General features: G+C 48.6%; 1 protein-coding gene across 1 annotated transcript in view; it reads left to right on the forward strand.

The window, feature by feature from the left end:
- Positions 1–14,947, forward strand: part of camta1a (calmodulin binding transcription activator 1a) — a 252,833-nt gene that overhangs the window by 232,518 nt on the left and 5,368 nt on the right. The window contains exons 12-23 of the mRNA XM_084680920.1: positions 7,686–7,864; positions 8,228–8,418; positions 8,527–8,605; positions 8,735–9,080; positions 9,204–9,655; positions 10,337–10,515; positions 10,692–10,935; positions 11,885–11,956; positions 12,151–12,171; positions 12,344–12,540; positions 12,797–12,871; positions 13,222–13,252. Of these exons, the coding sequence (XP_084537046.1) occupies positions 7,686–7,864; positions 8,228–8,418; positions 8,527–8,605; positions 8,735–9,080; positions 9,204–9,655; positions 10,337–10,515; positions 10,692–10,935; positions 11,885–11,956; positions 12,151–12,171; positions 12,344–12,540; positions 12,797–12,871; positions 13,222–13,252 (2,066 nt within the window). The remainder of the gene's footprint in view (positions 1–7,685; positions 7,865–8,227; positions 8,419–8,526; positions 8,606–8,734; positions 9,081–9,203; positions 9,656–10,336; positions 10,516–10,691; positions 10,936–11,884; positions 11,957–12,150; positions 12,172–12,343; positions 12,541–12,796; positions 12,872–13,221; positions 13,253–14,947) is intronic.

A 14,947-nucleotide genomic window follows, 5' to 3' on the forward strand; every position in this document is an offset into this window, starting at 1 on the left:
TTCCACACCAAGGATAACCGTTTGTTTCACAAAACCATTCACTCTCAAGAACTGGAAAACTGTGCATATGAGTGAAATACAGCATGTTTGGACTTTGGTCACAATGCCAGTGAATTACATCTTTTCCTAGAGACAAGAGAAACAGTTGCCTTCAGTGGGACTCCAATGGAAACTGAAGTAGAAGGTTGGATGTGTTAAGCTAAATCTTTGCGTGGGTGTTTTTTTTGTATCTGTATCTCTGTGTTATGTGTGTCTCAGTAAAAGTTAAGTTAAATACTTAGCTTCCAAGGCTTTAGACAGAATAGTTTACTATGTGATGTGCTGTCAATGAGTGTTATTGTAGCCTATTCAGCTGTGTCTGACTTGATTTTTAAATGTTCTATCCATATTCATTTTGTGTAGGCTTTAGAGTTGGCGTGGTAGCAAACTAACTTCAAGGCCTGTAGTATCTCCAATCGATCTGTAATAGACAACATTTCAATATTGTATATTTTATCCAAACTGTCCCATGATTTTGCTGCCCTGTCAAAGACTTAGGTTGTAGGACACAACAGGCTTCCACTGCCTTCTATTTGCGAAATGGGACTCACAAAGCCACAACTATTATGCAGCGTAAATGTCCTTACTCATAGAGCTTGCGAAACAGCATGTGCATTCATACTTTAGCTACAATGCCGACTCAGTGTGATTCCTCTGGAGTGATGCTTTCACGTGTAAGCTGCCATGACTTTCAGCGTTCATTCTTCTCTCAATCATCTCTGTTTGTGAACTTATAAAATTGAACAAAACGAGTTTTTTGGGGGAAGGGTAATTAGGTATAGCTCGCAGCAATTTTTTGCACTCCTGCAAGTTAACACATCACCATTTCCTGTCTATTCTCGCTGTTGATCACTGGTCTTAAAAGTCTAGCGCATTATAAATTACTGACTGGGCAAGGGGTGTCGCATCATGTTGTTTTCATAGTATTGACTTAAATTAAATGTTCTTGTTCGTGTTGCCGTTGTCATTGACAGCACCTTTGTCGCCTGGGTTGTTCTCATAACTAAATTGTAGCAGCACGTGTGAGAGGTTAACATTGAAAGAGTTGAAATCATATAAGGTAAGGTTTGATGAGAAATAGAACACATTCAAAATTAGCCGACTGTAGCGCGCTTGTTTTCAGCACCACATGAGCAGTAACATGAGCGCTAGCACTAGAAGCCGACAAGTCACATTGTCACTTTTCGGCCGGGCTCGAGAGGTAACTAGCTACTATTCTATTGATTAACAACCTCGCTAAACGAAACATCCCATTACCGCAAAATCTAGTTCTCTACCTGTTGCTTCTGAACATGCCATTGTAGCTTACATTTGTAGCTTACATAGCTAGCTACACCTTAACCGAAACACCTTTACAAAACCGTTCTTCTTTCTATACCCGACTGAGGTCAGATGATAAAACAAATTCACTATTGAGACTGCTATGATGATACTTGCATAGAGCCAGTGTTGCCTGAATCTGTCTCTCTCTCTCTCTCTCTCTCTCTCTCTCTCTCTCTCTCTCTCTCTCTCTCTCTCTCTCTCTCTCTCTCTCTCTCTCCTGTTACTCTGTCTACAATATTACATTATATTATTTAAAGTTTAACCAAAGAGACAGCTATTATATGCAATACTTTACTTGCTCCACAGAACACAGCGGAGACTTGAGGAGGTGACTTTCCAAGTGTATTCCATAATCAAGCTCATGGTCATTCAAAGGGCTAGTGCTACAGTGTTTTATACATCTAGATGGGTTGAGAGTGGGCCAATCCAGTGGAGTGGAAATGTTTACCTGAGAATGATGGCCTACCCCAGGGCAGAGTATAGAGATGGGAATCTGAAGGAGGAAATGGCTCTTTAGTGGAAATGGCTCATTTGTGGCTTCTCTCCATTCCTCCCCTTAAGCTTTACAGGCAATTTAGGATGACCCAGTTCAAGACTTCAGACATAATCAACTTTACAGTTCTTGTACAGAAGTTTCAACATTTCTGAAAACTTTTGGGAACTAATGAAGGGAATCTTTCGCTTTAACTTTGGTAATACAGTTTTCAAGATAACATTAACTGTATTGTATTAAGAGGAACACGGTGAAGGCTAAAGTATCTGTTATTTATTTTCTTTTTTTCCTTCAGAGGTCTTCATTCCAGTGGTCATATTTATGGTAACAGTGTCATGCCTGTTGGGCATACAGTCCTATGAACATGTTTATTCAAATGGTGTTGTTGTTCTTTTAATGGAGAGCTTAGACAAAATCCTCTCCCTGCAGCCCCTCTGTGATTCATCAGATAGATACATCATCTGAATGATCTCCACTCATCTCCTTGATACTCGCATCCACCCAAATGCCTGAAGCTAGATTCACACTGCAGTTCTCAAGCTCAGTAGGAAGTTAATGAGCCATTTGATCTATTTGTCAGTTGAGAACGTCTCAAATCCAACTGGCCCATTTTCCAATCGAGTGGTGTTCTATGCTGAAGGTAAGCACCATGTCCTGGCAGTGAGAGACAGGCATGGTGTTGTCTCCTGTTGACTCCTTAGCAGTAATCCTCAATTGAAAGAGATCTCTGGAAAGCTGGATAGTTGCCAGTAGGTCACCGGCACGCTAGCTTGGCTGGCCTGTTTATGACCTTGCCAGGATGGGCTGCTGTTAGGCCCAGTCCAGGTGAGCTTTCCATCAGCCTCTACAGTGTAAATACTAACTAAGAGGGGGTTGCTGGTTTGGGATATTTATGTAGATCTGGAAACTTTCAACAGTCTTATTTAGAAGCACCTGTTGCTGTAGTAAAACATCTCACTGGAATCCCACACGGGGAAGCTCTGACTTATGTTGTTTTTTATTATTATTCATCGGTTCTTTTATGTTTTATAGTGTTTTTATATGGTTTATATTTGAACTGAAGCTGTGTTGAGATTATCCACTCACACAGACGTGAGTACATACTGATCATATGGTGAAGCATTTGCCAATGCAATTATTTCAAGCAACCACATCAATAAACAGCCAGTCTCTGTTCTACAGTAAATATCACTGAATTATATGCAGAGTTGTTTTCCCTTGGATCCCCGTGGATGCAGGGATCAGCAAGGAAAATAGTAGAAAGACAAACCAAGCTGGTCATTATGCCATTGGAAACTTGGCCTTTGATTAACAGACTGCTAGGTCCCAGCTGTGAGAACTGCTGCCAGATGGCTTAGCCTGTTCCTCTGCATGGCCACAAATACCAGCTCCTGTCACTCAGGCACACACGCACACACTCAGAGGGAGGGAGGGAGGCAGGAACACAGTCTCACTAGTCAATGTGGGGGTTTGCGAGCTGTGTGAAGATAATGAGGTCCAGCTCTGAGGGGGACTGGCAGGAACAGAGCCACAGGTTCACAGCTGAACATTAAAGGTGTTCCCTTCTCCTCTGGGAAATACTGGGAGGTTCTAATATGTGCAATAGGATTACATGGGAATAGTGAGCGGTTTAAGTCCAAACTTTAGAGGGCTCAACTTTTGTGTTCCTGAGAACATAGAAAGTGTCTGGGTATTAAATGTCACAGCCCTCTGTTATTCTACTTCTGACATGGCATAAATTGTTACCCAAGCACCCGCTTCATACCCTGTCATGAGTGGTCTGGGTCCATAATGCTCCGGCTTGATGGCACCACTGTGAGTAGACACTGTACAACATAATAGGCCAAGCAAAGCATGGCTTTATATCATCCAGTAGGGAGAACAGGGAGAAACTTGAAGACATCAGGTGTCCAATAGCATTTTGTGGTAGAGCCGTACATAAGGGAGTAGAACATTCATCATGAATGATTAACTGGTCTCTGGTGGCCTTTCGTATGCCTGTACTCAATACTACTACATCATAAATAGAAAGCTAATTAACTGCAAGTAAGTGCTTGATAAGCTACTTGTAATACCTGGTCGACTCCATCGCAGTTGCCTAATGCATTTAGAAAGGTTGAATACGAAATAGGGGTGTGTGTGCAAGTGTGTATGTGCAAGTCATCACCCCCATAGCTATAGCAAAGTAGTGTTTGTCTGTGGTGAAACAGCTCTTTCCCTGTCGTCTCTCCTTTCAGTCAGGACAGAGAGCTGTCCTTCACTGCTCACTGACCCGTCTCTAACGCTGTCGCTGGCTCCTCACACCAACCACTCCTCCTCTATTTAGTACTGTGTGTTGAAAGCAACCAACAAACACAAAGTTGTGCGCAGTCTCTGCATTCACGACTCCAGCAGGCTGTAGACAAGCAGCAGCAGAGTGATGGCTGTCTGTCGGGTTTCTCTCTGGTTCACAAGCGAGAGCAGTTGGAGGAGACCGCTTTCCCAACAGTTGACACGTAGAGATGACACGTAGACATGACAGATCATACGGCGCCCGACGGTGACACTTTGGCCCCCGACTCCAGACCCATCACCATGGACTGTGACTCGTCTCTCCCCCGGTGAGTCACGACCACAGAGAAGCCACGGCTGGAGCCTGTCCGACAGGCTGAACCTGCTCCTGATTCCCAAGTTGTGGTGTCACTGGCTTGAGCTGGCTCAGTAGGCTCACCATTGAGAGCTTGATTATGGAGCTTCCTGCTATCATACACATGCTTCTTACTCTACAGTGTGCGTGAGAAACAGTGAATACTTCACTCTCCTCTCTCAGTAACCTGGGAAGATGCATGTTACACACACCTCCCAAGCTCCTTATGGTGGAAGGTTGGCATATGAGCAAGTATAGAATTTGAGTTTCATTTCCATGGGCATGAGAGGGTCATGTGACAGAATACATGCAATATGTAGGTCATAGCTGGTTATGTAAATCAGGGTTCCTTAACACTGATCATTTGCTTTTATGCAATTTTCCTGTCAGAATTACTTAAAATAGTGCTGAATTTTATTTTAAATTATACATTTTTTTACATTTGTGCCTTTCAGGAAAGTTTTTGGTCTGTATTTACCAAGTTATAAATAGACTAGACAAGAACCAACATGTAATTGATTCTCAGCTCATCTTCATGTCTCAAGTAGCAGCAAGGTGGTTATTAATGAGTGGTTAAGCTACATGTATGATCATGTCTTTTCCTGCCTTTCAAAAAAGCGTGTGTTCGCGTGTGTGTGGGTGTCACTGCCTCATTGAGTGTGACTATGTCTGCCGCTACACACACTTAGGAAGGAGTGGGAGGACCTTGGTGATGTCACAGTGTTGTTGTGGTTCTGTTTGGCTGCACTCTCTCTTTGTCCCCTCCCTCAAGTTCGGCTGGCCCTCCCTCCCCTCCCCCTCCCTCTGCAGTGTACGTGCATCGCATTCAGAGAAGCAAGGCAGCAGGTGGAAATGACATCATCTGCACTGCAGCACACTGCAGCACTGGGTCTGAACAAAGACATGTCAGCCACTAAGTACTGCTGCCCCCGCCGTCTCTCTCTTCCTCCTTCTCTCTCTCTCTCTCTCTCTCTCTCTCTCTCTCTCTCTCTCTCTCTCTCTCTCTCTCTCTCTCTCTCTCTCTCTCCCCCCCCTCTCTCTCTCTCTCTCTCCCTCTCTCTCTCTCTCTCTCTCTCTCTCTCTCTCTCTCTCTCTCTCTCTCTCTCTCTCCCTCTCTCTCTGTCTCTCTCTCCCTTCCTCTCTCTCTCTCTCCCTTCCTCTCTATCTCTCTCTCTCCCTCTCCTTCCCCAGCAGTCAGAAAGTGAGAAATGTTGAGGGAGCATAACCCAGTGCCTGGACAGACTGCAGGACTGTGACCTACAGTGCCTCCACCCCACCCCCTCCTCCGCCCCTCTCCCCACCCCCCACCCCCGGCTCAACTGACGCACCCCGGGAGCCCTCCACATCACCTCTCCCTCTCTGACTCACCGCAGGTAGAGGTGAAGATGGAGACTGCTGGGAAAGGAATGGACTGCAGAGGGAACAGACAAAGGCTGCCTCTGTTTCTAGTTTGACAGAGATGGCTGGTGGCAGGGGACTCACTCGAAAGGGCGTTATATACTTGGAAGGAGTTTGAGAATGTATGATAAACGCTGCCTTCCAAGTCTATTATTTTTGTGGACAGTAATGGCATAGATTTCCTGGCCATTGACAGTGTGGTTTCAGTTTCAATTACCTGACCTCTTTTACATTGGCGTACAGTGAACCCAACTGTGACATTAGCTCTCTGGAGAGCGGAGACCTTTGACTGCCAAGATACCGCACCGTGCAACAGTAAATGTCACAGAGTCCTGCTGAGAAGACTTCCCACTTAGAGAGCCTTAGTTCCTCATCTACAGCATCAGCACTGATAGCAGGGACGATACCTAACTCTTCTACAGCATGGTAATGGAGAGTTATGTACATCTATTTTTTTTTCGCTGGTCCACCTCTTTCCATTCATCAAGCAGCCAATGCTGCGGGAGGGAAGTGCACACACACAGGCATGCTCCTGTCGCCTAGTTACCGCTCGGCAGCAGGTTGCCACAGAAACGGCCTCACAGTAGCTAAATGAGGAATGCTAATGCAGTCCTCTACACTCCCTGCTGCAGTGGACTGTGTGTGCCCATCCCACTGTGTGTTTGTGTGTGTGTGTGTGTGCGTGTTTGTGTGATCTTCTGTGGTTTTGGTCTAGATCTAGTGTCTAAGCTCAAGCCATAACCTCTCCAACTGCAGTAAGTCAAACTGCAGCTCTTTAAGAATGTGAGAGCTTTCCACCTGGATTCATTTGATTCAATTAGACCTCCAGGCATTTCACCTGACGTTTGTGCTGTCCCAGCATAAAGAGCAATACTGCAGTTTCACAGTTTCTGTTGATGTTTTTGTTCAAATCTTGACCTCTATCCAACATGTTTGTGAATTCCAATTAAAACTTTCCTTCAAATCACCTTACATTTATGGGCAATGCATCTAGTGCGATTAACCTTGACTAGGGACACGGCAGGCTGACATTGAGGACAGTTTGTAACCTTTTTCCCAACCATGTAGACACTGTGCCGCCTGATAGCCTCCATCCATCTTGACGCATGAAAAACCTGGTTTTCAAGGACTAGGAGACCCGCAGTGGCTGATTGATTGAGGCCAGGTAGCCTCCCAGGCCTCCTGCTGTAGCCATGGCTGCCCTCGGCATGTCTTGTGGCCAGAGAGGGGTGGAGGTGGAGACCTTGGCCCTAATGGCCTGTACTTAATCAGCAGGGGAGGGCCTTCAGCGGTAGACACCTCCCAGAGAGAGGCTGATGATTCAGGGCTGGAGGAGTGGACACTGCACAAGCCACCAAAGGCTCGCCAATCAGTAGCTCCATATCACAGATGTGTGCCTGAGCTGTGCTGATGGAGTACCGGGGGGCTAGAGGCATGCCTGTATGGCTGTGTGCTTGTAGCCATTAGCCGATGATTGATGGGCCTTAAAGGTTATTTTAGTAAAGGCAATTGTTGCAAGGAAGCTGGTGATTGATGTTATTGTTGTGGCTGACGTTTGGGAGATTAATACTGATTAAGCCCAGAGTTAATATCTTCTCACACAGAGAGGTAAATTATCTCAGACATAAGAGCAGGATTGGTTTCCATGTGTTGGGTGTTTGCACACATATCCTGTGTTGAAGCTTCAAGACTGGATGATAAGCCAGTGTACTGTTGGACGGTGTGTTCAGAAGAGCCTTTGCTCGAGAGGTCACCAACATCCCCAGTGTGCTAACGTGAGCTGTGCTTTGTCTTTTTGCGTTGTAGACAACCAGTTCAGAATGTCCATCCTGGAGCGTCTGGAGCAGATGGAGCGGAGGATGGCAGAGATGGCCAGCCACCACCAGCAGAGCAGCGGAGGGAGCGCTGGGCCGGGAGGAGGAGCAGGAGGAGCAGGAGGAGGAGGCGGTGAAGGAGGAGGTGGAGGCACCAACACACAGTCACAGGTAGACTTCCCTGACTGAACAATATGAAATTTGACGATCAGGCTATTTAGATGGTGAGGCAAAAGGTCTCTGATATCCTCTGAAATATGAATAGTTCACAGGAGGTTTTTGCACACAACGTGTAGAAAAAACTGGAAGTAATCTGAGATAGGAAATAATGTCCTTTTTAATGCACACTTGACAAAAAATGAACAGGTGCAAAAAGTGCTCAAGTGCTGTGGCAATGTTTCTGCTTAGTCTGGAAAAATATAATGGTATACTCTGCAATATGGAAATAAACAGTACCGGACATTTCATAATCATATATTTACGTGCCCTGATTTTTTGCATCTGTTTGTATGTCTTGGTGTGTGTGTGTGTCAGTGTGTGTCGGGCCAGGCTGACAGCTCTTTTGAGAGCCGTGTGGTGGTGGTGTGTGAGAAGATGATGAACCGGGCCTGCTGGGCCAAGTCCAAACACCTCATCCACTCCAAGACCTTCCGAGGAATGACCCTCCTCCACCTAGCCGCAGGGCAGGGATACGCCACCCTCATCCAGACTCTCATCAAATGGCGGTGAGGACATGGAAGGCTTGCTTTCACCTCGAAATAGGTCATGTTCAGGGCAGAGTACAGATGTCTAGGTTAGATACCTAATGTGTTCATCTATTCTTCTTCCACCAGCACCAAGCACGCTGACAGTATTGACCTGGAGCTGGAGGTGGACCCTCTAAATGTGGATCACTTCTCCTGCACCCCTCTGGTAAGACACGGAGGAATACATGAACCACAGATGCCTAAAATCCAATTTAATGTCTGGACTGTGGTTTAAGGGCTTCCAGAAATGGCATTCCTCCATTCATCCCCTGACCTCTGACCCTTCTGTGTGCAGATGTGGGCGTGTGCCCTGGGTCACCTGGAGGCAGCGGTGGTGCTGTACAAGTGGGACCGGCGGGCCCTGGCCATCCCAGACTCGCTGGGGCGCCTGCCCCTGTCCATCGCCCGCTCCCGTGGACACACCAAGCTGGCCGAGTGTCTGGAGCAGCTGCAGAGAGAGGAGCAGCAGCCCCCCGCCCCTCTGCCCCCCACCTCCCGCATGTCCTTTTCCCCGGCCCCTGACGTCCCCACCTCAGACAGCTGGATGGTCACCTGGGCCAGTGACGGCGTGGTGGCCCCCAGTGGGAAGAAGGGAGGCGCTGCTACCACGTCCACCTCCAGCACCACCAACCTCAACCCAGGTCAGAACCCCCGCTGGCAGAAGGAACACAATCTTAGACCTCCTGGTAGCTAGTGACCCCTCCGAAATATTGATCTGTCGTTCCATATATGCTTGTAACACGCTATGTACCATTCCTGTGCAGACCTGAGGAGGCCCAGGTCGGAGCCCTCCAACTACTACAGCAGCGAGTGCCAGAGAGACCTCCCCCAGGCCAAGAAACACAAGCCCAACCCTGAACTGTTCCAGACCAGGCCAGACAAGGCCATGTCCGTCCCTCTGAGTCTGGAGCAGCAGCAGCTCCACAGGCTGTCCTCCAGCCCCAAGAGCACAGACAAGGGCCTGTCCGGAGGGGCCAGTGGTGGAGGCGCCAAGTGGAGCTCCAGGGAGAGCTTCTCCAGCGGGGCCTCGGGGAGGAAGAGTGCCGGGGCCGGGGGCAGCAGCCTGGGAAAGGAGAGGCTGGCCAGCCGTCTACGCCAGCGGGAGCAGCTAGGGATGCTTGTCATGGCTGAGAGGGAGATGGTGGACACAGAGTTGCTGTCCTACAGGGAGGATCTGGTGAACCAGGACTGCCTCACACAGATGGACGACCTGCAGGTCAGAGCCCATCCCTCAGCACACCTCAACTGGACCGTCCACACTGTTAGTTTACCCTTCATTGGCGCTGCTTCACTCATCACTGCATGTATACTTCCCCAGAGAGACTCTTGATGTAATACTACAGCCCCAAGAAAAACAGACAGTGTCAGTCATAAGTAGTACATGTGGATAAGCAGCCACAGCAAGCCTATTGACTGGCCTGTCACTGGGAAAACAAACATGACAAGAACAGGGACAGATTGGGATTGACTGCTGGCAGCCCTCTAAGACCCATGCCACAAAGTCCCTGATGTGTGAAATCAGCATAGTGCTAAACACACAGTCACAACACACACACTTAGGCTTGGCCTGGCTGGCTTTCTGTCGACCTCCATCTTCACATAATAAACTCCAGCCATTGATCCAGTAGCGTGGCCAAGGGAGTCGTCTGCTCATCCATCTCAGTCACAGAGCTGGGGCAGGCAGGAAAGTCAGGGGGCAGACGAGGACTGACCGGCCCACAGCAATCACTCGGAGCCCCTTCACAGCCTTTAATATTGTGTTAATTGTTTCCCAGTAATGTGCAATAAAGCTATAATTAACTTCCAGAGAAAAAGCTGGCCAACGCGTTGAGACGGGTCCAGATGAAGTGTGGCGTCTAAGCTGTCTGTCCGTGTGTCGTCCCCCTCCCCCCCGCAGGCCAACATGATGACCCTGGCAGAGCACATCATCGAGGCCACCCCAGACAGGATCAAGAGGGAGAACTTTGTGGCTATGGACTCCGTTCCTCTGGACAGCACTGGGGTCAGCAACACCATGAGCTGGCTAGCCAATTACCTCGGTGACGTGGAGCACCTGCCCAGCATCATCCACCTACGGTAAGGCTGCATCAGGTGGCCGTCTGTCTCCACAGCAGGGGGGCTCCTGAGGACTGCTGCCTGCTCCTCAGCACACAGCTCCTCCAGACTCCCTACTTCACAGCAAAGGACTGACCCATGTAAAACATGGCCGTATTTCAACTGTCAATCTCTTTCTCATCCCCACCCTCCCCCAGATCTCTGTACAGTGAGCCCCTGACCCCGTCCTCTAACCCCAGCCTCAGCCCCGGCGGTTCTCCCCTGAGGGAGGGGCCTCAGGAGAGGCCTACCCTGCCCTCCCCAGCCGACTGGAGCGAGTTCATCAGCGCCTCCAACAGCAAGGTGGAGCGGGACCTGGCCCAGCTGACGCTCTCCGACCCGGAGCAGAGGGAGCTGTACGAGGCTGCCCGGCTGGTCCAAACTGCCTTCCGCAAGTACAAGGTACAGGCCCAGGGCTCAGGTACCAGAACCCCCACCTACTAACCATAGGGGAGGTGGGGGCAGTGTGTTAGGACTGCCCACAGAACTGACTGGATTGTACATGTGGGATTGTCGTTGTATACGCACTCAGAAGAGGTCAGATGTCACTGGTTTCTTGGATGCTGGTGTGTGTGGATGCTGGATGATCTAAACAGCCCAAACCTGGAGTCTGTATTCCAGGGTAATGTTCTCTCAAGTGTTCTACCATCCTTATATCTGTCTCTGTCTCTCTCCCTCCTTATTGTATAAGATAACAAATACACAGACAGACACGTACATGCGCTCACAAACACACTCCAACTCAAAGTGTTCAGACCCTGTGGTTTCAGCATGGGAAAGGTGGCTTGAGCAGAGCATGGCCTTGCTTTGAGGAAACACTGCACTGCCCCCTCTACCTCACTCCCACTATGCTCTCTGTCTCCCTCCCTCTCTATCTCTGTAGTAAGGTGTGTGGAGCCTGCTGCTGCCTGTCCTCATGCAGCTCTACACACTGCCCCCCCCAACCCCTCACCTTGCTACCTCCCTCCCATGGCGAGCTTTAATGACTTTCCACGTCTCAAACTGTTCGCTGTCGTTCACAGTCATCTGTTCTGCCCCTCTGCCAGCTGATACTGGGAAGGAACCGCTCGCATGCGGTCTCTCTCTCTGTCTCTTCCTCTCTCTTGCCCCCCCCCCCACTCTCTTGTTCTTTCTTTCTCTCTATCTCTCTCTCTCTCCCAGTCCAGAATGGAGAGTGTCCCAACCGCCCTCTCCTTCCCTGGTCCTCCTTTCCTTCTCCAGTTCTCCGGCCCACCCAGGGAGAGGACACGTGGGCCCAGGGCCAACCAGACGTCAGGGGGCCTCTTTTGCAGTACTGTAGCCCACACCCTCGTCCCACCTCTGACCTCTCCTGCTTTCTATTCCCCCACAGGGACGCCCGCTCAGAGAGCAACAGGAAGTAGCTGCTGCTGTCATTCAGCGTTGTTACAAGAAGTACAAACAGGTAGGTAGTACTAACCACAGGCTAGGACAGAGAACACACGCTAGAGAATACACTCCTTACGGCACGGTAGAAGCTGGATGATGTTTGGTTGGATTTCAAAGGCATTTGCCCTTCGAGAGGCTTTTTAGACCCAGCTAGCAATATGTCTACACCTGTTTTCCATTCACAAGATGTCACTTTTTTCTGTTTACAAGCTAACATGGATAGCCTTGAAGGTAAATTATTTACAACTTAACCTCGGCTGCACAACACACTTGGCCCTATAGATTCCATGCATGTGTTTTCTCTCTGAAGTCCAACACCAATCTGTAGACTGTTTTGGAGCCCATCATGTGACATTCCCCGCCCCGTGTGTCTGAGTGGGTGCTTTCTGTGCTCCTCTGGCAGTATGCACTTTATAAGAAGATGACGCAGGCCGCCATCCTTATCCAGAGTAAGTTCCGCAGCTACCACGAGCAGAAGAAGTTCCAGCAGAGCAGGAGGGCGGCCGTGCTCATCCAGCAATACTACCGCAGCTACAAGGAGTTAGGCCGCCTGAAGCCCCACCGCAGAGGGGCGTCCACGCTGGTGCAGCACAAACTGAGGTAGAGTCACACACACATAGCACACACCGAAACAAACGGGCAAACACGTACACACGCACCATACAGTGGCACGCTGACAAACTTACGCACACTACCGTGACGTGTTCAATTGGCGCAGACACATAATACGCTCACAGCAAACAGTAGCATACGGGCACAGACACTAACAGAAAGTGCCAAAACGGCCACATGTACAGTACAGACCTGCACGCAAATGGCCTCTCTGACCGTCAAGTCTCCATGTTGTCTGTTGTAGAAGTAGTCTGCTCACTAAGAGACAGGACCAAGCCGCCAGGAAGATCATGAGGTTCCTTCGCCGCTGCCGCCACAGGTGAGCTCCACCTGCCGCGGCTCAGTTCATCACACTCACACACGTTTACCACATGGATGCAAAATACTGAGGTCAGGAATGTTCAGGTTAGGGCCAGCTTACCACACAGCGGAAGGCCAAAGTGACAGCTTGAAATTCAGTTTGTCATGTCCTCTGCATTCATGTAGACTGTTTCTCTCTGTGAGTGATAGGGTTGGGTGGGTGACACACACACGGTTCAATACCTCAGCAACCATTCCCTTCCCCTCACTGTATTTGGCCCCCACCTCTCCTTACCCCCCACCCCCCTCCTTCACAGTACCTACTGTGTGCTAATAGCTGTCTGGTATTGTTTTGCTGTTTACGCCAAGCCCCTTGATGGACCATAGACTGTTCAAGCGGGTGAGTGCAGCCTCAGCAACTCAGTTCGTGCCTTTTTCTCTCTGTCTCTCTTTCTCTTCTGTCTGTCTCTGCCTCTCTCGGCCTCTCTCACTCTCTTTAACAATGTAGTTATCTCTTTTTAAGACCTCACCCCTCTCCCTCCCTCCCTCCCTCCCTCCCTCCCTTGCTGTCTCTTTCGCTTTCTCTCCACCCATCTCTCCCCCTCTCTCAGCCCTAACTTCTACATCACTGTTGCTTGATGCCTGCTTGCATGAAAGGCTGCTGACTGGAGCCACAGGTGGACTGAGAATCTCAGATTCAGAGCCGAACATACATAAAACGTACTCTCTAAACTAACCACTGCTTATGAATGACGATGTCACCGCAAACACTTTAACAGGCACCTCTCTTTCTCTCCTTGGAAATGCTCCCTTATGTTGGTTGTGTGGGCCTGAAGAGGCTGCTGTGGGGACAGGATGGTTCCTCTCCTCTTCACTGTGTTGCATGATGATGTGGTGAGGACTCCGGGCCTTGCTCCTCTGGGCATGCTCTGGGCCTGGCCTGTTGTCTGGAGCAGCTGTCTGTCTTCTCTGTGTGTCCTGTTTCAGCCCTACAAGACAGGCTGAGGGGGGAACTGACCCTCTTTGCTTTGGCAGGACCCAAACTGCTCGGAGACGCAGAGTGCTCAGATCTATCACTGGTCCTGGGAGGGGTCACTGTCTTCATTACCCAAATACATTCCTGATAGGAATATACAGTTAATTAGGGAAGCTCAGCTCATATATATATATATATATATATATATATATATATATATATATATATATATATATATATATATATATACAACTTTCATAAGAAGACCATTCTTCAGCCATATAGTTAATCCCCTCCATCCCACCTCCACATCTTATTGCACAGTTGTAAAATAGGTTACTGTGCTTTGAAAGCAGATGATGCAGCCAACTACTGTACCGTTATGAACGTATGCATGTTGGCTACAGTACAATAACGTTTACAGTGCCGTATGTGCTACAGTGGGATATGGGTCAAAGTGCTTTGTTAGCATGTAGGTCAATGCACTGCAAAGCAAACAATAGGATCCCCAGAATTCCTCCGGGGAGCAGAACAGACAGCAGTAATGGTTTCAGACCTCCAGGGAACACGGCATTGCTAAGCAGAGGAAGTAGAACACTGCTACCCATCAAGCCCACAGGAAGTAGCACACCAACTGGTCTCTCCCAGACAAACAAGTACTGGCTGGATCTCTTCAAAGAGTTTGGTTTCCTTTTCTTAAGAGTAGTGTAGAGACAACTGAATTTGAATTACCCCCTTTATCCAAATAAATGTATTCTCAGGAGCTTAGAACTGAATCTGATTTGTTTAGGAGCCATGTGCAAGTTTCTTTCCTGACCTATTACATTATAAGCACTGGAGTTCAGTTAACTGTATCACTTAAAGAATGAAAAACGTCTCAAATGCACTGCAGAATCTGGACGGTTTTGTTTCTCACCCAACAATAACACCACAAACTATGTATTACCTCATGTCATAATACAACATTTTTAGGATCAACTCAATACAGTGTATGACCCAAGGTAATAAGGTTTAAATGATGTTGACCGACATTCAGTTCCCAAGGTCCACTCTGAACTGCTGTTCTCCTGTCGTGACTCAGGAATGAGGTTGCTACACTGGAGAACAGGACTCTGACAT

This window comes from Hypomesus nipponensis, chromosome 18 (genome assembly GCF_054491055.1).
Source record: "Hypomesus nipponensis isolate SF chromosome 18, ASM5449105v1, whole genome shotgun sequence".
Classification (NCBI taxonomy): Eukaryota; Metazoa; Chordata; class Actinopteri; order Osmeriformes; family Osmeridae; genus Hypomesus; species Hypomesus nipponensis.